Source organism: Bubalus kerabau, chromosome 13, assembly GCF_029407905.1.
Source record: "Bubalus kerabau isolate K-KA32 ecotype Philippines breed swamp buffalo chromosome 13, PCC_UOA_SB_1v2, whole genome shotgun sequence".
Lineage (NCBI taxonomy): Eukaryota > Metazoa > Chordata > Mammalia > Artiodactyla > Bovidae > Bubalus > Bubalus kerabau.
This window is the reverse complement of record NC_073636.1, coordinates 32,704,474-32,727,066: the sequence shown is the minus strand read 5'-3', so window position 1 is coordinate 32,727,066 and position 22,593 is coordinate 32,704,474. Positions and strand designations below refer to the sequence as shown.

Below are 22,593 nucleotides of genomic sequence, written 5' to 3'. Positions count from 1 at the left end.
CCCCAGGTTCTAGTATTCATGATATTCTTTCAAACTGGAAAAACCCTTTCTCCTCTCAGCTGCTGAGTCTAGTTTTTGTTTTCCTAAGGCCCAGCTCAAATACCACTTGTTTTGAAAAGCCTTCCATGATTCTCATGTGTGGTAGAATCTCCATCATCTGTGCCTTGTGATACTTTATCCCATTTGCCCCATGGTATGCTAATTCATGTGTTTACATCTTGTTACGTCTTAGCTGCACCCATCAATGGGGCACGGGTCGTAATCATTTTTGTGTTTCTAGCGTTACACACTGTATTTGATAAATAGGGGGGACCCATCAATAGAAAATAGTGACCACAAGCAGTAAACAATAATATAAACACTTCATTGCACTGACTTAAGATTATTAGTGGTTGCAAACAAAGAGAGGAATCCACATTTTTTGAGTCTACTGATAAATGTGGAATCAGAGTATGTCTTTGAATGGATGGAATTCTTACTGTTAGGAACAGGGAAGGACCTGGCAGTGGAATATGCCAGCATAGGTAAGATGCGGAAGTACGAGAGTGCTCTTGAGTCCTGAAGGTGGGCAGAAGTCCCACCCTTTGGAAACACACCTCAAGCCAATCCAGCAAGTGATTTTTCCCACAAGATGTCAAAATGTAAATCACTGGGGAATGAGAATCTATTTTTCAGTTAATTTGTTAAACTTATCTGTCCAATACTGAACAAAACTATTACTTTCCCAAATGGTTTAAATAGATTGGTTGATATTGATTCACAAAACTGTTGAAAGTCAGAGTAGCACCCATGTGCATGAGAAATATGGCTTTTTATATTCTTATGCTAACTCTAACTCTGAGCCTCCTTGTCAACTGGCTGGAGAGAAATTCCATCCTGAACTGGATCAAAAGTCCCAGGTCAAACACCAGGGAAACCTAATCAGTGATACCCTCTGGAACTGGCTAAGAATCTTCTCATCCTAATTCCTGTGGTCTGCTCTTGTTTAGTGCTTCTCCTGTTTCCATTGTGTGTGGGGCTCAGAATCCTTGCTGAGACTGAAGCTCTTCTCAGTTGGAGGCACTCTGATGTCTTGTCACCCCAAGAGAGCAAATTCAGGCCCTCAACAGATTGAATAATGATCCCTTCCCACATTAAGGAGGACAACCCGGTTTACTCAGTTTACTGATTCAAATGCTGATCTCATCCAGACACAGGTTCACAGACACACCCAGAATATGGGTTGTGTTGAACCACTTATCCGGGCACCCTATGGCCCTGTTGAGGCCTAAGAGTAACTATCGGGTCAATATACGATAATTTATGATTGAAACTCAGCTTCCAGGACTTCCCTGGTGGTCCAGTGGTTAAGACTGTCTTTCCAAAGCAGGGGCTCAGTTTTGATCCCCGGTTGAGGAACTAAGATTGTACTTGCTGAGTGGCATGGTCCAAAATTTTTTTTAATTAAAAAACAAAACAAAAAAAGAAATCCAGCTTTCTATTAAATTAGAATTTATAGACACTCAGCTTCTCTTTGGGGCCATGTAGCATTTCCCATGTGAACCTCTTTAGACTGTAGAATTTAACAGAGTACATCTCAATCTAGTGAGGGCCTGAACAAAACAAAAAGGCAAGGACTTCCCTGGTAGTCCAGTGGTTAAGATTTCACCTTCCAGGGCAGGGAGGGTGGGTTCGATCCCTGGTTAGGGGAGCTAAGATCCCACATGATTCAAGGCCAAAAAAGCAAAACATAAAACAGAAGCAATATTGTAACAAATTCAGTAAATGCTTTAAAAATGATCCATGTCAAAAAAATATTTTTTAAAAAAAGGGCAAAGGAAGGGAGAATTTGTTCCCTCTACTTAATGATCTCTGAGCTGGGACATTGGGTCTTTGACATCCTGAGGCTTGGCGCTGTGGAATACACTTGGTTGAAGACTGTCCAGAAGAACACAGTGGCTTGGATTCTTTGAAGATCAACTTCAGGAAAAGCTACCTGATACTGTCTGGCTTCCCAAGACATGTATTCCTTGCTCCTCTTGGCCCCCATGGAAACCCCAGAGAATTGAGATTTTCCTGCTTGTCGAGGAAGAGATGTGGCTAGGAGGAAGAGAAACAAGTCCAGTGATGGAACACATCTTGAAGATGAGCTCCGGGGAACACGGTGGCTGCACAAGTTCCAGTTGGCTGAGGCCCCTTGGAGGTTGTGCCAGATTCTCTGTCACTTGGCAGCAGAGTCCTTGTCAGCTGCTCAGGCTGAGGTCCCAAACTGGGTCTGCTTCCTTTAAGCTCTGCAAGTTTGGCTTGGGTGTCTTTGCTGGGTAGGGCGTGACCCCGGGGATAGTCAAAGTGTTATTGAGCCCAGGACTAGCTGCTCAGCCCTCAAAAGCCAAAAAAAGGCCAGATTGGTGGAAAGGAAAGCTTGCTTTATTTTATCCAAAATGCCAGTATCCACTGGCAACCGGAGAGTGTGGGACAGATGTCTGTCCAAAGGCTGACTGCCCGCGCCCCCTCCACAATCAGTGGGCAAGAGTTTTTACAGCTGGAAGGAGGGGGCTACGTGCAGGAACAGCACAGTCAGCTCTGACAGTCATCTTGAAATTGGTCATTGGTGGTCTGACCAGCATCATCCTGATTGTTTTAAGTACAGTTAATCTTCAGTTCCAAGGTTGATCAGTTTCCATTTCCTTGAGGCCAATCCTTGGAACTTCGGCAACTTTTGTCATGGCTAGAGACTGGTCACCATGTAGTTAACTTCTTCCACTTGGTGGGGGTTTCAGTATCTATAAGACAGCTCATGGGATATGGCTCAGAATAGTATATACAGCCATTGAGAAGGAATTAAATGTCCTTAACTATTCTTAATGACATTATTACTATTTGATCTCCTTTGATTATTTTCCTTTTTTTCTGCATTTTCTCACTTTTCTGATTAAACTTTTAATCTTTGGCTGAAGTTTTACCACAGATGAAAGGCAGGCTGAGGACACTGTGGGGAGAGGGGCAAGGACCCTGGGGTCCTGCTCGGTTTCAAAAGTGGGAGTCCCAGTACCTGCTTTGTGATGCATCCACTGTAGGGACTTGATATGAGCACAGGTATATCTGGCCAGGCTGTGGTTCATAAGGAGAGGTGGCTCACAGCACAGGTAGGGGGCTGGCGGGGTGCACAGTATATGGTAACAGACTTCCAACAAAAATAGTTCTTAAGTAATTTGTCTCTAGTTACAGCCTATGGACACACGGCACCAAAGGCCCAGATAGAAGCCTGGACAAGTCCGGAGAAAATAACGACATTTTATTATGAGACCAGAGATCAATAACACAAACTCATAGACTGGACAGGTTTAGCCCATTCTGTAGCCCGGTATTTCCTGGAGGGAGTCAAACCTTGCCAGGTGAATGAACTCTACCATTTGGAGAAGTAGATTCCTAGGCACTGTCAATCCAATACCCTCTTTTCTTCTCTACTGGAGACTTCAGATCCTCCTCCTGGATCCACACCAGTTCAAGAGTCAGGGCCCGAGTTGGGAAGTTAACCCCCAGGGTGGCACATGGCAGTAAGCAGAACACACTCCAGAACCAGCTGGAATTCATTTGATTGCCTGCCACTGGGCCTGGCATTCGAAAGGTACTTCATCAGTTTCCCTGTGACCTTTAGAGCCAAGTGTTACTCTGATTTCCAGAAAACTGGAGGAAAACAGACAGGATCTTCTTTGAAATATGGATGGCAATTTTTCTCAAAGAAGTTGATGAAGTTTCTCCTGCTCTCTCACATCTCAAGACAGCACAACTGGATTATAGAGTTAAGATGGTCCTGAGTGTTAGAAGGTTCCCATTCACTCCCTTTTAGAAGATGAGCAAACTGACCCAGGGAGACTGATGTTTCCATGAAGTGAGAGTCTCTATGGTGATAAACAGTTTTGTTATTACCGACAACACAGAGAAATGGTTCTTTTCCCAAAGATCTAGGGATCTGCCCAGGTTCACATAATGTCAGGCCTTTCCCCTCCTGGAGTTTATAGCCTAAGACTGGATAAGAGAGGCAAATTGTCAACTCACACATCCTCATTCATGGTGATTGTTGAAGGGATTATAAGAATGCTGCAGCCTTGGGAGAATATCTTAATTCATTTGGACTTGTATAACAAGATACATGGTGGCTTATAAACAACAGAAATTCATTCCTCACAGTTATGGAGGCTGGGAAGTCCAAGACTGAGGTGCCAGCAGATTCAGTGTCTGGTGACAACCAGCTTCCTAGTTAATAGAAGATGGTCTTCCCTTTGTGGGGTCTCTTTCATAAGGGCACTAGCTAATCCATTCAGAGGGGTTCTGCTTTCATGACCCAATCACCTCCCAGAGACCTTACCTCCAAGTACTATCACTTTGGGGGTTAGGTCTCAACCTATATGGATTTGGTAGGGGGATTGCGTATATTCGGTCCATAGCAGAGAGTATAAGGGAGTTCAGAAAAGAAGTAAAGAAGTGGATTTTAGCACCAACAATTTCTGATTAATAGAAAGAATTGAAAAACTGCAGTTTTCATTAACTTCCATGCTGTTTGGTTATATGGCTTTGACCTCTTGGATTATTTGAGATTTATAATAGCTTTGGGGAAAATGATACCTTCACATAAAAATGATTCCAGAATAGATTGCTCATCAAAATCACAGCCTGAGGGCATCAGAATCCCCTGGGATGCTTGTTGAAATGCAGATTCCAGGACTGGACCCACATCTACTTAGTCAGAATCACAAGCAGGGGCCCAGAGGACTCTCTATTTTAAATGAGCTCTCTGACAGACTCTTTTGCCCATCAAAGTTTGAGAACCCCTGCCAAAACCCTGAATTAAGAGCAAGCCCAGGCAGTCTTGAACTTTCCTGCCCTTGAAGAAAAAGAAAAAAAATTAAGTCACCAGAAAAACGAACATGGTAGCATCACAGGTTTCTTGAACTTTCATAGAGAACTGTTTGTACGTGAGCTGTAACCAGACGCACAAGGAGAAGGGTTAACTCAAACCCGCAGAGCTAGTTGAATGAGATCAACAGTCTTTGCCAAACCCTAACTGTGCAGACCTGCCATGAATAACTTGAGCATTTTAAAGGCCCCACAGCACAGCCAGGATCCCCAGCCAGCTCAGAAAGCCTTTCCAATGTCAGTGTCACCTTTTGTGGAAAAAAGTTGCCTGTCGGGGTCCCTTCTAAATGAAAAACATTATTTACAAAATGCTAAGGAAATTCTAATACCAAAATATGTGTTCCTGGTATGTTGTTGAGAGGTTTGGGCAACATTTCCAGTGTAAGAAGTCTCCTAAAACATTTTCATGATAACATCTAAAATCCAAAATATTGTTTTGAGGAAATTTTCTCATTTGATAGTTGGACACAATGAGAAAAACCAAAAGTATAAAAAGACACATTATGATGCTATTATTTTGGGTCAATCCTCTCTTTGTTAATAAAGTAAAAAGAAAATTAAGAAATAAAAGTATATTGAGGGTAGCTTTTCTACATCAGAAAATTCACTAACTGATCTCCCATAATTGTGAGTGACATTACTTTATTCATGTTTTCAAGAAGTTTGACCTCATAGGGAATCCTGAATAATTAACCTTCATGGAAGTATTATTTGACATTATTTTGTCATCACCAACTTTATGAAATCACCCAGGGAGTTCTTATCTGTTTGTTCTGTTTTGCTAGTCAAGCCAATGCCTGAGTCCCACCCCCAGGTTCTAGTTTCATGGGCCTGGAGTGGGACTCAGGTGTTTACCATATGCAATCAGTGTTGAAACACCCATTTACAGCCAATACAACAGATTTTTCTTATTTGCAGAAGATAAATTCTCAAAAATGTAGGTGGTTTATATTCTCAATAATACAAAGGTTTCTAAATTAAAATAGAATTTTCTTTTAATTTTGTTATAGAGACAAGCCAATAATTGTTCTATGCACCCCATAGTTATATAATCTAAGTCTTGGGGAGGGGGTATATCTGAGCCTAATTCTTTTTTTTTTGTGAGGGGGAGACTGTTTTTATTTATTTTTAATTTTATTATTTTCTTGTTGGAGTATAATTGCTTTACAATGTTGTGCTAGTTTCTGCTGTAGAACAATGTGAATCGGCTATATGTATACACATATCCCCTCTTTCTTGAGCCTCCCTCCAACCACCCCATCCCAGCCCTCCAGGTCGTCATAGAGCACGGAGCTGGGCTCCTAGTGCTGTGCAGCAGCTTCCCACTAGCTCTCTGTTTTACACATGGCAGTGTAGATATGTCAGTGCTACTCTCCCAATTCACCCTTCTCTCTAATCCTAATGCTTACTAAGTTTACTACAGTAACTTAATGGCCCCAAATTTGAGTGTCTCAGTGAAAAAGAAGTGTTATTTCTGAAGGCCTTCCTACATTAAGCCATGTCGCACATACAGCTTTGATCATTTGTGTTTTAAGGCAAAGTAGTAGTTAGGCCGTGTCCTTGGTCAGGTCAAGTGGGTAGAGCCTGACATGATATCAGGATGCTCTGAATGCAGGTCAGGTGTAGGGAGGACCAAACAGAAGATGACTTCCTGTCAGTATTTGAGGCAATTCCTAAACTCCAGCCCCTGCCACATGCATCTCACTTTCCTACTTAATGACAACAAGCTGTTTCTTATCTCAGTGGCTTTGCCCAAGTTCTTCCTCTCTCTGGTATCCATTCCTACCTTCCTTCCTTACACCTCAAGATTCTATCATCTCATCAGGCTCTGCTCAGTCTCCACCTATCAGAAGCTGTTCCTGACACTAAGAGTTGTTCTATAATGAAACAAATAAAGCTTAACCTTTGGGGCCCCTCACTCACATGGGTCCCTTCCAAACCCCTGGGAGGGACCATGGAAATATTTTCATGTGGTCATGTTTCTTAAATCTGCAGAAGTAAGAGATTAGAACCATAATAGATTCCGACTATTTTAACTAACCCCCTGTCAAACTTTCTCTTGTATTAAGCCCTGTTGGAAAGACCATGAGCATTTTTGAGAACCAGGGTAAATGAACATTGAATTTGGAATACATGTAGTCTGGGTTAAGTGGAATAACACATTTACAAATAATATAATTAGTGATGTCAGTATAAGAATGGCATATCAGTTGGATTCAAAGAGAATCAGTATTATAAAATAATAACATAGATAGACTGATGGTAGGTAATTGATAAATGAGAGATAGATAATACATAGATAGATATACAGATATAGATAATTGATAAATAGATGTATAGATAGACCTTTTAGTCTCACTGTCTGGAGAACCCTGCAAATAACAACGATCAGTTAAAAAAAAAAAAAAAAAGTGTTGTAGAAGCATGCTACAGGCTGAATTGTGCCCCCCTCCCCAATTCATATGTTGAAGCCCTAACACAGAACCTCAGAACGTGACTGTATTCAGAGACGGTGTCTTTCAGAACTAGATTATGTTAAAAATGAGGTTTTGGAAGCTCATACAACTCAACATCAAAAAAAAAAAACAAAACAAAAACTCAAATGAAAAATGGGCAGAAACCTGAGTATAGTTTTCCAAACAGGAAATACAGATGGCCAACAGTCACATGAAAAGATGCTCGGTGTCACTAATCATCAGGGAAATGCAAATCAAAGTCACAATGAGATATCATCTCGCATCTGTCAGCATGGTCATGATCGAAAAGAACACAACATTGGCAAGGATGCAGTGAAAAGGAAACCTTCACACACTGTTGCTGGGAATGTAAACTGATTCAGTCAGTGTGAAAACAGTATGGAGGTTTCTCAAAAAACTAAAATAGAACTACCATATGATCCAGCAATTTCACTCCTGGGTATATATCCAAAAAAAAAAAGAGAAAACATTAATTAAAAAGATACCTGTACCCCAATGTTCATACCAGCATTATTTACAATTGCCAAGATATGGAAGTCAGCAGATGAATGGGTAAAGAAGAAGTGGTATATATACAATGCAATATTGTTCGGCCATAAAAAAGAACAAAATTTTGCCATTTGCAGCAACATAGGTGGACTTGCCTGGAGAATCCCAAGGACGGTGGAGCCTGGTGGGCTGCCGTCTATGGGGTCGCACAGAGTCGGATATGACTGAAGCGACTTAGAAGCAGCAGCAGCAGCAGCAGGTGGACTTGGAGGGCTTAAGTCCATAGTCTAAGTGATAAGTCAGGTATAGAGAGACAAATACTGTACAGTATCACTCATACATGGAATCTAAAAGGTACAACAAACTAGTGAATAGAACAAAAACAAAGCAGACTCACAGACATTAAGAATAAATTAATGGTGATGGATCAGTTGGTAAAGAATCCTCCTGCAATTCAGGAGACCCCAGTTCAATTCCTGGGTTGAGAGGATATCTGGAGAAGGGATAGGCTACCCACTCTGGTATTCTTGGACTTCCCTTGTGACTCAGCTGGTAAAGAATTCACCTCCAATGCAGGAGACCTGGGTTCGATCCCTGAGTTGGGAAGATTCCCTGGAGAAGGGAAAGGCTACACACTCCAGTATTCTGGTCTGGAGAATTCCATGAATTTTATAGTCCATGGGGTCATAGAGTCAGACACAACTGACTTCACTTCACTTCAGTGGTTACCATTGGGGTGAGAGGGGCAACAACGGTAGGGGATTAAGAGGTATAGACCATTAGGCATAAAATAAGCTATAAAGATTATATTGTACAATATTGGGAATATGGTCAATATTTTATAATAATTATAAATGGAGAATAATTTTCAAAAGTTGCAAGCCATTATACTGTACACCTGCAATTTATATAATAGCATGCATCAATTATACATTAATAAAAAAATCCCTCCAAAATGATTGTGTGCCTGGACCTCCATTAGACTGTGTACTTCTTCTCGTGGACCAGCACAGCTTCTCACCCACATTTGAATCTCCAAGACCTAGCTCAAAACCTGGGATACGTATGAGATGCTGATGGTATATGTGATGAACAAATAGGTAAATATACAAACAGATGCCCAAGTGAACACTGAAAATAGACTCATCAAGAGATTCCCAGTCTCTAGAGATATCATCTTTATTTTTAGAGATCAAGTTAAAGACTATTCATATTGTTTTGAGTTCAACTGGGGAAAAAAATATCCTTTAAGAATCTTCTGACTGCCGAAACAAGTGCAAAGCCAGTGTGGAGAGCACTTAAACATTTAATCCCCAGAAAGAATTTTTGGTTAAAAAAAAAACAAATGGACTACAATCACCAAAACCAAAAATAAATGTAAAAAGCAAGCAAAATGAAACTACTCTTCTCCATTTTATAAAACTTCTCTACCCCCCCCAATATGCTTAATATGTTACTGAGTTTGAGTACATATATAGATACAGATGACATCTATTTGATTGTATGTTTGAGTGGATAATGTGAGGTGTATTCAGCATCCTACTGAATACAGACCGTTTCTTGAAAGGATAAGACATTTAAGTATGAGACAAACGTCTGAAGTCCAAAATACTTTCTGTGAAAATGTAGCTCCGAGTTCTAAAGAAAATGACTTGTGTAAAGAATTTGTAAATCATGCTCACTCTTATACTTCTCCTCTTTCATATTTCTAATTCTCTCTTGTTTCTCTTGTATCTTGAAAGAAAAAAAATACATATATAAAGTTTTTTCAGTATAATTAACCACACACTGCTATGACACTGTAGCCATTGTTTCCACTGGAACATCCTCAAATGGAACATGCTTTGTTCTTACCAAGAAAATAAAAGCAATTTGTTTTCTCCTGTCCGAGGCATGAGAGAAAGTTGTTTGTTCCCAGAAAGCTTTCTCACAATTGCCCACGTCTTACAACCTCATTTGGAGAAGGCAATGGCACCCCACTCCAGTACTCTTGCCTAGAAAATCCCATGGACGGAGGAGCCTGGTAGGCTGCAGTCCATGGGGTCGCTAAGAGTCGGACTCGACTGAAGTGACTTAGCTTAGCTTAGCTTACAACCTCATTAAGTTGGGGTATTGCAAACTCCATCTTACCTCCTAACCAATATGCTGCTTCTTAGTCTCTCTCTTTTTTTTTTTTTTTTTTTGGCTGCAGCACATGGGATCTTTTTTTTTTTTTTTTTAGCACATGGGATCTTTAGTTTCACCATGCAAGATCTGGTTTCCTGACCAGGGATCAAACTCGGGCCCCCTGCATTAGGAGCTCAAAGTCTTAACCACTAGACCACTAGGCAAGTCCTGTTAGTCTTTTGTGAGTTATGGACTTTCTTGAAAATCTAGCTATTTTCTTCCCAGGAAAAAAAAAAAGGCATAAACACAAATGGGGACAACATTTTGCAAACAATTTGAGGGTCTTCGTAGACCCCTTAATGCCATTTAAGGATCCCTGTTTAGCGACTTCAGGTAAGGAACTTCTGCTTGTGAGTAACCCCTTGGGAAAGGCAAGGATGAGTTGGAAATATGATACCGGGGTAGATGCGACACCTCTGATATATTTTACAGTGTACACAAAGCTTCATCTGAGGAAAAGTTTTTGAGCAAAAAGGAATTGTTAAAGTGAGGAAAAGATACTTAGAAACCTAATTCCCAATTAGGGAACAATGCCTTCAACTGTTGCATTCTGAGATCAGTCAGTGTTACAGGGGAAAGATCCAGAGAAATAGGCCAAGTCATTATAGCAAAAAATTAATTTTATGCACAGTGTTTTAGCAATCTATATTTTCCAAATACATTAAGAGCTTAATTTTAAAAATTCCTCTACTGATAATATCATTAATTTTCCAAGTAAAATGTAAAGTAAATGGATAAATAAATCGCAGTTAAAAGAAAATTTACACTAAGATCACCAAAATACAAATCTATTAAAAATACACCTTGTCTTTGATGTTTATTTCACATTATCTAACTACATACAGTTATGCAAATTTACATTTTTATTTCAAATCTTTGCATTCCTGATATACATAAAACAGGACAAAGAACACATTTGTAATGTTCAGCCTGGAAAATCTTGCTTGGGGCAGACAAGATTCTCAGCTGCCTTTTTCTTTCTGCACATGTACAAATACAATTCTGAATAACTGGAATTAAAAAAGTCAAGATGGGTATAAGGAAAAAGGTGACTAAATTTTTGTGTCACCTGAGGTTATATGTACTTGACTTTTAAAATGGTCTTCTAATTATCAAATAACTATTTCATGGGTAACAAGTCTTTGGAATCTCCTTAAATGATTTCAGGATACTTAGCTGGTTGTTTCTGGGGTTCTTGTATTTGAATGCAGTTGACATGAGCTGTACACTAATGCTGTATATTCATCTAAGATCTTCTTAAACATAGTAGTCAATGTCATTATCCCTCTTTTGTGAAAATATCTTGCCAGGCTTAAAAAGGAGCACTTATTTCTTCCACTCGGCAAAGGAAAAAAGACAGACCAGCGTAATACAGTACTATTATAATTTGAAAGGAAATAATCACATTGAACAAAACAAAAGACCTTACCATTTTAGTTATAATTTTATGAAATTCAAATATACCTAAATCATACCATGATACTAGATGGCCGCATGTTCATTCTGTTCAATGTTGCCCATGAGATCTTTCGTATCATTAGTTCCTGGACTTGATCCACTGTTAAAATACAGAGTGTTCTCAAAAGCGTCCTCTCGAGGCAAATGCACACGTCTTTTCTTATAAAAGAAGTACACAGCGAAGCCAGCACCCATTATAATCAGGAGCACCACGACGACTACTACTCCTGTCGCACTGGAAGACGGTTTAGAAGGTTCCATCTTCCTTGGATCAGCTATAAGTAAATATATTTAAAAAAAGGTAAGTGGAGGGAGGCAGAGAGTAAAGTGCCATGGAGAACAGTACAACTGTCTTAGAAAAACTAAAATGCATGAATTTCCTGTCCAGTGACATTTCCCAAACAGAAATTTAGGACATGAATGTAGAATTCCGTGGATGATTAATTCAAATGTTCAGATGACTATTCAGTTGCAAGAGTATTTCATGTATCTATGCAGCAGTAAGCTAGTATGATATTTTAAAATATTTATACCTTTTAAAAATAATTGAAGGCTGCTTACACATACATCATATGAAGATAAATGGAATAGTAAAAGCAGTGACAATAATAACAACCAAGGGGGAAAATTAGGGAAAAAAGAAAATGAATAGTGGAAATTTGAACACATGAGTATTAGTTAACAGCATGTAGGAAGTTAAGAGAGCTGCAGGCAAGCCACACACCTCACTTTTACTTTTTTTTAGCAGCAAACAACATAAGTGAAGGAGGTCAGTTCCTCATTCGAACTGTCCATAAAACTAAAATTTTAAATATTGCTTAAAAAAAAAGAAAACAAAGAAATCATAGGGATTCCTAAGAGAAATTTCTTCCCTGGGTTCTCATAGGGCAATTAGCGTAACAAAGCAATTAGTGCCCTCAGTAAGACCTAGAGTTCTTGCCTGGAGAATCCCATGGACAGAGGAGCCTGGCAGGCTACAGTCCATGTGGTCATAAAGAGTCAGACACAACTGAGTGACTCAACAACAACAACAACAAGACCTAGAATAAAAACACCAAACTGACTCCAAGACTGGCTTTTCTAGAGTATCATTCAAGAGCGATCGGTGCCCTAACAACAAAGGCTAGAGAGTGCGATGGGTGTAGGAAGGGAAAATTATGGTTTTTAAAGCAAACACACTGTATCAGTGTATTGCTAATATGGAACTTAAAAGTTCATGATGATCTTACCTTTTGTTGTAATTAATGTATGCGTAGGTTCAGCATCAACAACTGTTTGTAAAATAACAAAATAATTAAATAGTTATAAAGACCCATGATAATTGCATGTAGATAGTGAGCATTATTTGGTTTACAAATACATCAAATTATTCATGTTTGATTTATGGTGATATATGATATATATATATATCATATATTAGGTTCTTTCCCTGGTGGCTCAGACGGTAAAGCATCTATCTACAATGCTGGAGACCCGGGTTCGATCCCTGAGTTGGGAAGATCCCTGGAGAAGGAAATGGAAATCCACTCCAGTACTCTTGCCTGGAAAATCCCATGGACAGAGGAGCCTGGTAGGCTACAGTCCATGGGGTCGCAAAGAGTCGGACACAACTGAGTGACTTCACTTTCATTTTCATGATATATATAGACAATAATCAGATAGATGGGCAGATAGATAAAATCTGTATGTATATATACAGATTTTAGCTATCTATCTTCCTATAACTGCAACCTACAGCTGCACGGTGAATTTAAATAGACTGGAAGATCTGAAAACAGGAAAAAAAAAAAAAAACAAAACCCAGTTGCATTTGAGCCACTTACACCACAAAAATCTACCCAATCTACCCATAAAATAATGTATTCTAGGCTAGTGGTTTTGAAAATGGCTCACTGAAGCATAAGATATTACAAGGCATTTGAATGAAAAATAAAATAAGGAATCCAACACTGCACTAAAGGGTACAGTATCTTAGAACAGAGTTGTCAACGAATGAAGAACTAGCATCACCGACTCAGTGGAAATGAATTTCAGCAAATTCTGGGAGACAGTGGAGGGCAGAGGAGCCTGGCATGCTACAGTCCATGGGGTCACAAGGACTCAAACACAACCTAGCAACTGAACAACAACAAAATAATAAAACCACTGGGGATGGAGTATTACTTTATTTAGTTCATTTATTTAAATCTATTATCTAATTAATTTTATCTCTTGGTAAAGATACTATGTGAAGTAGAATGGCAAAAAACTATTGTGAATGTCCAGGTAATATCATATCATGGGCACATAATACTATTAATTCCCCCAATCCCTGTCCTGACATGGCCTGCCATTCAATCTCAAGAGGAAACTTAATTGGTCTTACATGATTTATTTCTTAATAAATTCTCATTCCTCCCACTGTCCACTTCTTGTTTGGTCAAGGTACATATTTTATCTCTTTTTCTCATATACCATAAGGCTAGATCTCCAAACTTCTCCCAACTTTACAAATCCATGTGCATGGATATTTCATCACATGTGTATTGATATACCAAAATCATTACTTCAATTAAGCAGGAAGTTTTGTGTTCACTCAAAGCGACAGACAGAACTAATCACCATGGCAGACTAGATTTCTTGCTTATAAAGAGGGAGAGTTTATAAGGAACCTGTAATCACATAATAATTCCACAACTAACATCTTCATATCTGCAAGAAAAGGGAGCCTAAAAACATATGTACCATAGGACAAATTCTTACTTACTTTTTGGTCTTTTACAAATGTATCCTTTGTAGGAAGAACAGTGAATATTACTCCATAATCCAGAAGATGCATATAAAGTGACACAATCATTTCTTTCACCAGAGGGATCACCTGTTTTCCAGTTGACAAAGGAGAGTGGGTTGTTGTTTATCCACACCCACATTCCTGATTATCAGAGGAAGCCAAAAAAATTACAAGTTAAAAATAATCCCCCTTAAAATAAATTCAACTTATTCATGTGAAATTTCTAAGCATGTTATTTTACACCACAATCAATAGCTATTTACACTTAAGAGTTTTAATAGGCAAGATAATAGTAATTAATAGAGGAAAGAAAACTGAGAATTATGTTTCTTATGTAATTTCAGTTGAAAATTTATTCCTAATTAGTATATATATGTAAAGTTATCTCCCCCTAATTTTTTTAATAGCAAAAGATAGAGAAAAATTTAATAAATTTTTAAAAATATTTTTCTTTAACTTAGCAACAGTGGATATTCCTTTTAGCAACTTTCAAGATAGCCTAATGTGTGAGTCACTTAAATATTCAGTTCTTATCTCAAATGAAACTATGAGTTTGAATTTTCAAATGTTTCACAAATTAATCATTAATTAAAGCAAGATTTTCTAGAACTGAAAACTTGTTTTGAAACACATTTGAAACATTTTGAAATGTTTCAACATTTTTAAATATTCATGATTCAAAAATCATGGTGCAAAAATTACCTTCAACATTTCTGTACAATCCTATCCAAAAATTGGTTTTGCTTTGAAGTGGCTCAACTCGATATGACAGGAAACTCAATTCAGCAGCACTTTCAATGGTAACCAGAGAGGAACCTACAAAGTACAAAAGAATAAACAAGATGGCAATATATTTAAGTAGTTGAAAACATTTTTATAATGATTGTGTTGATATCAAGAGCAATGAAAATCATCCCACTATCTCCACTTAAGGGGAAGAATTTCAAAGAGTGAACATTTGTCTTCTAAGAATTTGTTTCCATTCTGAAAATGTGATTTTTTAGGCATCATTTGTGTACAACCACTGGACAACTCACTGCAGGATACACAAAGATGAGTAGAACACAGAATACCTCAAGAAGGTTATGGTTCAGTGAATAGGAATGAGTTGAGCATATAAAGAAATGTATTAGAAAAGAAAATAAATATAAAAAGGTACTGACATGTCAAACAGGGAGAAGATTTGTTTTAGGGGAAGCTATTTAAAGGAAGCATGCAAGAAACAGAATTTAAAAATATTAGGGAGCATGAGATTTCAAGTAGAAAGAATAGAAAATAATTCTGAGATTAGGAAGAATAAAAAAAAATAAAGAAACAGGGAAGCACAGAGGTGGTTCACAAATGCACAGAATTCATGTCTGGTTTATAGTAATAAGATATGAAATAGATAGAAAGGCAGGTAGGTAGGTAAGTAGATAAGGCAATCTATTGGGGTAAATGAATAGCATTGATAGATAGTTTGGCTGGATGAATCTGGTCAATGGGTGAAAAAAGCCTTGGGTTAGGTCTCACTGCAGATGGCAGGAGACTGGTATTTAGGGTAATGTGGTGACTAAAAAACACTTAGATTTTTAGGCAGCAGAATGATGCACGCACTATAAAAGTATTAATCCAGCTGTTATGTATAGGACTGTACAAAAAGAAGACAGGAAACAGAAAGGCTGCTTGGATACTGCAGCATCTAGCATACCCAGTCAAAGACTGCTTCAGTGCCAGTACTGTATTTTATCGTAAAATTATAGAATTTTAAATAATAACAACTTAAACTATATTTAAGCTATTTCTACCAGATATTTTGCTTTGGGCTTTACAAACATGATCTCATTAACATTTTACAACTATCTTATTAAGTTAGTACTACTGTTACTCCATTTTACAGATAAGGAATCTAAAAGTCCAGAGGGTAAGATCTTTCAAGATCTTAATGAGAGTGGAGGGCAAAGTCATGGCATGATCCGGGCATCTGAATTTTGCCCTATACCTAACCACATGCCTGCATCCCACATGACTGGGACCTTGCTGACTATTTTCGTTGCATCATTTCATATTTTATTTTAAAATATATTTCACAGATGATAGCCATTTCAATATATATGGGATATATTTTGATGAATGTGAATCATTCATTTTATTTACAGGAAAACATAGTTATCTACAGTTGAAAACAAAGTTTCTACATATTCACTGCCAAGAATTTTTTTAAAAAATATTTAGCAACATAAAAGAAAAAACATTTAATTTAAAAAAGAAGGTTTCAAGTGACATCATAATGAATGGCAGAGGAAGAACCCTTGAAAATCCTTGAAAATCCTCTCCGCTACAAAAGCAATAAGAACACTAAATTTTTTTCAAATCAACTTTTTCAGAACACTGAAAGTTAACCAACAGCTTGTAACAGTCCAGGAAGTATTTATTCAAGAAAAATGACTGACTCTCAGTAAGGAAAGTGAGCTTCATGATGTTTTAACTTGTCCTAATCCCATAGTCTTATCCCTAGCTCTGTGATTGCCTTAAAAGCCAAAAGCCTCAAAATCACACTGAAGACCAGAAACCAAGAAGACACTGGGAAAGTCAGAATGGGATTGGGGTTCTTTCCAAGTCACATTCTCAAAGAATTTCCATTATTTGATCTCTGACAGTTCCCTGGAAAACCTCACTTGGCAGAACCTGCCTTAATTTGAACTAACTCAGAGCTCATCCAATGTAAACAGCATTTTCCTTGGGGGAATTTGTCAAAAATTAACAGTGGCAATAACCTAACAGTATAGCTGCCTGAAGCAGTGACAACATTTTAGGGAAACAATAAGCTAACGAAAAAGCTAAAAGGAAAGACTGTGGAGTAAAATGTCCATAGGGAACTTTAAGAAGCACCGACCTATTCCTGGGAATCTAGAAGGCCGCAGACATGCACTGGAGTGTGTGCATGCACAGGACTATGTGCATGCCGGTGAAAGATCTGAAAAGTCTCTACATTTTCACCTCTGGCTGACCTTGACAGTCTGCACAAGCAGGAAGTGAAGGCTAAGGTAGAGTTTTAAACTTCATGTAGGAATGTTGAAGACATGTCTTCAGATACAGCCCCTCAGTAAAACCCAGAAAACTTATTCGTTCTAGGCACTAAGGAAGTACGTTCACATCACTAGCTGACCACTAAACTAACTAGGTAGAGAATTCAGTAACTGCGCATGAAAAAGAATACATACTTTATAGAATTTATGAGGGAAAATTACTAAACAAGGAAAACAACAACAAACAGCAACAAAACCAAACCTTGTAGAGTGGAAATAAACTTATTTCTAACGTTGCTTATTTTATTATTTTCAATACATATTTTTCAATGAAAATTACAAGAAATTCAAAGAAACATGAAAATATGACCCATACCAAGAAAAGAAGCGGCCAATACAAATTTTTCCTGAACAAGTCACATCTTTGGCTTACTGGACAAAGACTTCTGAAATCAGCTATGTTAAAGATGTTTAAAGACTTTAAAGGGGAAAGTGTCTAAAGAACTAAAAGAAAGTATGAAATAATTGCTCACTAAATAGAGACTATTAATAAAAAGATAGAAATTATTTTAAAAATAAAATTCTGGAGTTAAACATTATAATAATTGACAGGAAAACTTCACTGGAGAAGCCAAAAACTGAATTTGATTAAGTAAAAGAAATAATCAACAAGCTTGTGGTTATCCAGTCTGAATAATGGGAGTCCTAGGAGAGGAGTGAGATAAAGAGACATAAAGAGTACTTGAAGAAATGATGGACCAAAAGCTTCCCAATGGTCCTTTCCCAGGACAAGTGCATGGCAACCCACACCTGTATTCCTGCCTGTAGAATCCCATGGACAGAGGAGCTGGTGGGCTATGGTCCATAGGGTCACAAAGAGTCAGGCACAACTGAAGCAACTTAGCACAGCACAGCACAGCACAATGGCTGATAATTGCCCTGCTGCTGCTACTGCTGCTAAGTCACTTCAGTCGTGTCCGACTCTGTGCGACCCCATAGACGGCAGCCCACCAGGCTACCCCGTCCCTGGGATTCTCCAGGCAAGAACACTGGAGTGGGTGGCCATTTCCTTCTCCAATGCATGAAAGTGAAAAGTGAAAGTGAAGTCGTTCAGTCATGTCTGACTCTTTGAGACCCCATGGACTGAAGCCTATCAGGCTCCACCTTCCATGGGATTTTCCAGGCAAGAGTACTGGAGTGGGTTGCCATTGCCTTCTGCCTTGGAGAAGGAAACAGACATCTAGATCCAGGAAGCATAAGGAGTACCAAATACAGTGAATCTAAAGAGATTATTGCCAAATTCAGACTTAAATTGAAGAAAGTAGGGAAAACCACTAGGCCATTCAGGTATGACATAAATCACATCCCTTATGATTATACAGTGGAAGTGAGAAATAGATTTAAGGGACTAGATCTGATAGATAGAGTGCCTGATGAACTATGGATGGAGGTTCGTGACTTTGTACAGGAGACAGGGATCAAGACCATCCTCATGGAAAAGAAATGCAAAAAAGCAAAATGGCTGTCTGGGGAGGCCTTACAAATAGCTGTGAAAAGAAGAGAAGCGAAAAGCAAAGGAGAAAAGGAAAGATATAAGCATCTGAATGCAGAGTTCTAAAGAATAGCAAGGAGAGATAAGAAAGCCTTCCTCAGCAATCAATGCAAAGAAATAGAGGAAAACAACAGAATGGGAAAGACTAGAGATCTCTTCAAGAAAGTCAGAGATACCAAGGGAACATTACATGCAAAGATGGGCTCAATAAAGGACAGAAATGGTATGGACCCAACAGAAGCAGAAGATATCAAGAAGAGGTGGCAAGAATACACAGAAGAACTGTACAAAAAAGATCTTCATGACCAAGATAATCACGATGGTGTGATCACTGACCTAGAGCCAGACATCCTGGAATGTGAAGTCAAGTGGGCCTTAGAAAGCATCACTACGAACAAAGCTAGTGGAGGTGATGGAATTCCAGTTGAGCTATTTCAAATCCTGAAAGATGATGTTGTGAAATTGCTGCATTCAATATGCCAGCAAATTTGGAAAACTCAGCAGTGGCCACGGGACTGGAAAAGGTCAGTTTTCATTCCAATCCCAAAGAAAGGCAATGCCAAAGAATGCTCAAACTACCACACAATTGCACTCATCTCACACGCTAGTAAAGTAATGCTCAGAATTCTCCAAGCCAGGCTTCAGCAATACCTGAACCGTGAACTTCCAGATGTTCAATCTGGTTTTAGAAAAGGCAGAGGAACCAGAGATCAAATTGCCAACATCTGTTGGATCATCAAAAAAGCAAGAGAGTTTCAGAAAAACATCTATTTCTGCTTTATTGACTATGCCAAAGCCTTTGACTGTGTGGATCACAATAAACTGTGGAAAATTCTGAAAGAGATGGGAATACCAGACTACCTGACCTGCCTCTTGAGAAATTTGTATGCAGGTCAGGAAGCAACAGTTAGAACTGGACATGGAACATGGAACAACAGACTGGTTCCAAACAGGAAAAGGAGTATGTCAAGGCTGTATATTGTCACCCTGCTTATTTAACTTATATGCAGAATGCATCATGAGAAATGCTGGGCTGGAAGAAGCACAAGCTGGAATCAAGATTTCTGGGAGAAATATCAATAACCTCAGATATGCAGATGACACCACCCTTATGGCAGAAAGTGAAGAGGAACTAAAAAGCCTCTTGATGAAAGTGAAAGAGGAGAGTGAAAAAGTTGGCTTAAAGCTCAACATTCAGAAAACGAAGATCATGGCATCTGGTCCCATCACTTCATGGGAAATAGATGGGGAAACAGTGGAAACAGTGTCAGACTTTAGTTTTGGGGGCTCCAAAATCATGGCGGATGGTGATTGCAGCCATGAAATTAAAAGATGCTTACTCCTTGGAAGGAGGGTTATGACCAACCTATATAGCATATTCAAAAGCAGAGACATTACTTTGCCAACAAGGTCCGTTTAGTCAAGGCTATAGTTTTTCCAGTGGTCATGTATGGATATGAGAGTTGGACTGTGAAGAAAGCTGAGTGCTGAAGAATTGATGCTTTTGAACTGTGGTGTTGGAGAAGACTCTTGAGAGTCCCTTGGCCTGCAAGACGATCCAACCATTCCATCCTAAAGGAGATCAGTCCTGGGTGTTATTTGGAAGGACTGATGCTAAAGCTGAAACTCCAATACTTTGGCCACCTCATGCAAAGAGTTGACCCATTGGAAAAGACCCTGATGCTGGGAGGGATTGGGGGCAGGAGGAGAAGGGGACGACAGAGGATGAGATGGCTGGATGGCATCACCAACTCAATGGACGTGAGTTTGGGTAAACTCCGGGAGTTGGTGAGGGACAGCGAGCCCCGGCGTGCTGTGATTCATGGGGTCGCAAAGAGTCGGACACAACTGAGTGACTGAACTGAACTGAACTGAACTGAAAGAGACCAACACTGAGACACATTACAATTAAGTTGTCAAAAATGGCAATTCACTCCAGCACTCTTGCCTGGAAAATCCCATGGATGGAGGAGCCTGAATGGCTACAGTCCATGGGGTCGCAGAGTAGGACATGACTGAGCGACTTCACTTTCACATTAAAGACAAAGAGTGATTTTTTTTTATTTAAATTTATTTATTTTAATTAGAGGCTAATTACTTTACAATATTGTATTGGTTTTGCCATACATCAATATGAATCTGCCACGGGTGTACACGTGTTCCCAATCCTGAACCCCCTCCCACCTCCCTCCCCATACCATCCCTCTGGGTCATCCCAGTGCACCAGCCCCAAGCTTCCTGTATCCTGCATTGAACCTGGACTGGCAATTCGTTTCTTATATGATATTATACATGTTTCAATGCCATTCTCCCAATTCATCCCCCCCTCCCTCTCCCACAGAGTCCAAAAGACTGTTCTATACATCTGTGTCTCTTTTGCTGTAAAAACAGTTAAACAAAAGCAACTTTTTACACATAAGGCAATCCCTGCAAGACTATGAAGAAATTTTCCAGCAGAAACTTTGCTGTCCAGAGGGAGTGAGAAGATACATTTAAAGTGCTTAGAGATAAAAGCTTCCAACCAAGAATACTCCACCTAGAAAAACTGTCATTCAGAATTAAATGAGAGATAAAAAGTTTTCCAGACAAATAAAACTGGAAAGAGTTCATCACCAATAGATCTTTTCCCTGATAGCTTTATTTTTGTCCTGATAGCTCAGTTGGTAAAAGAATCCGCTTGCAATGCAGGAGACCCTGGTTCAATTCCTGGGTGGAAAGATTCGCTGGAAAAGAGATAGGCTACCCACTCCAGTATTCTTGGGCTTCCCTTATGGCTCAGCTGGTAAAGAATCTGCCTGTAATGCGGGAGACCTGGGTTTGAACCCTGGGTTGGGACGATCTCCTGAAGAAGGCAAAGCCTACCCACTCCAGTATTCTGGCCTGGAGTATCCACGGACTCTATAGTCCATGGGGTTGCAAAGAGTCGGACACAACTGAACAACTTTCACTTTATAATAAATGTCAAAGGGAATTCTTCAAGTTAAAGTGAAAGGACTCTAATTAATAATATGAAAATATTTGAAAATATAAAACTCAATGGTTAAGGTAAATATGTAGGAAAATCCAGACTATTCTGATATAGTGGTAGTAGGTAAATCATCCAGAATTCTAGTATAAAGGTTAAAATACAAAGTATTAAAAATAACTATAAATACAATAATTTGTTAATGTATACACAACATAAAAATATGTAAATGGTGACATCAAAAATATAAAAGATGGGGGAATGTAGAAATATAGAGTGCTTGCATGCATTCAAAGTTAAGTTGTTGCCAGCTTTAAATACACTACTATAAGATGTTTCATATAAGCTTCATAATAACCACACAACAAAACCTATAGTACATATACAAAAGGAAACAAATCTAAGCATATCATGATAGAAACCATCTAATCACAAAGGAAATGAACAGAGGAAGAAAGGAAAAAAGGAAGGTCAAGACAGAAAGAAACAATTAACAAAATGGCAATATGAAGTCCATGCCTACCAATAATTGCTGGAAATGTAAATGGACTAAATTCTCCAATCAAAAAATACAGTGTGGCCTAATAGATTGAAAAAGAAGAGGAATAAAAAGAAAAAGCCCCAACTATATGCTGCCTACAAGAGATGCATTTCAACTTTAGGACATACATAGGCTTAAAGTGAAGGGATTAAAAAAAATTATTCCATGCAAGTAGTATTGAGTGACTTCACTTTCACTTTTCACTTTCATGCATTGGAGAAAGAAATGGCAACCCACTCCTGTGTTCTTGCCTGGAGAATCCCAGGGACGG

The 22,593-nt window shown here is 38.8% G+C and overlaps 1 protein-coding gene across 1 annotated transcript in view; it reads right to left on the bottom strand.

Annotated features, from left to right (window-relative positions):
- Nucleotides 1–10,630: 10,630 nt before the first annotated feature.
- MRC1 (mannose receptor C-type 1) overlaps nucleotides 10,631–22,593 on the bottom strand; it is a 112,157-nt gene continuing 100,194 nt past the window's right edge. The window contains exons 27-30 of the mRNA XM_055543937.1: nucleotides 14,959–15,072; nucleotides 14,233–14,397; nucleotides 12,716–12,757; nucleotides 10,631–11,761 (exon numbers count right to left, since the gene is read on the bottom strand). Coding sequence (XP_055399912.1) covers nucleotides 11,511–11,761; nucleotides 12,716–12,757; nucleotides 14,233–14,397; nucleotides 14,959–15,072 — 572 coding nt within the window. The 3' untranslated portion in view covers nucleotides 10,631–11,510. The remainder of the gene's footprint in view (nucleotides 11,762–12,715; nucleotides 12,758–14,232; nucleotides 14,398–14,958; nucleotides 15,073–22,593) is intronic.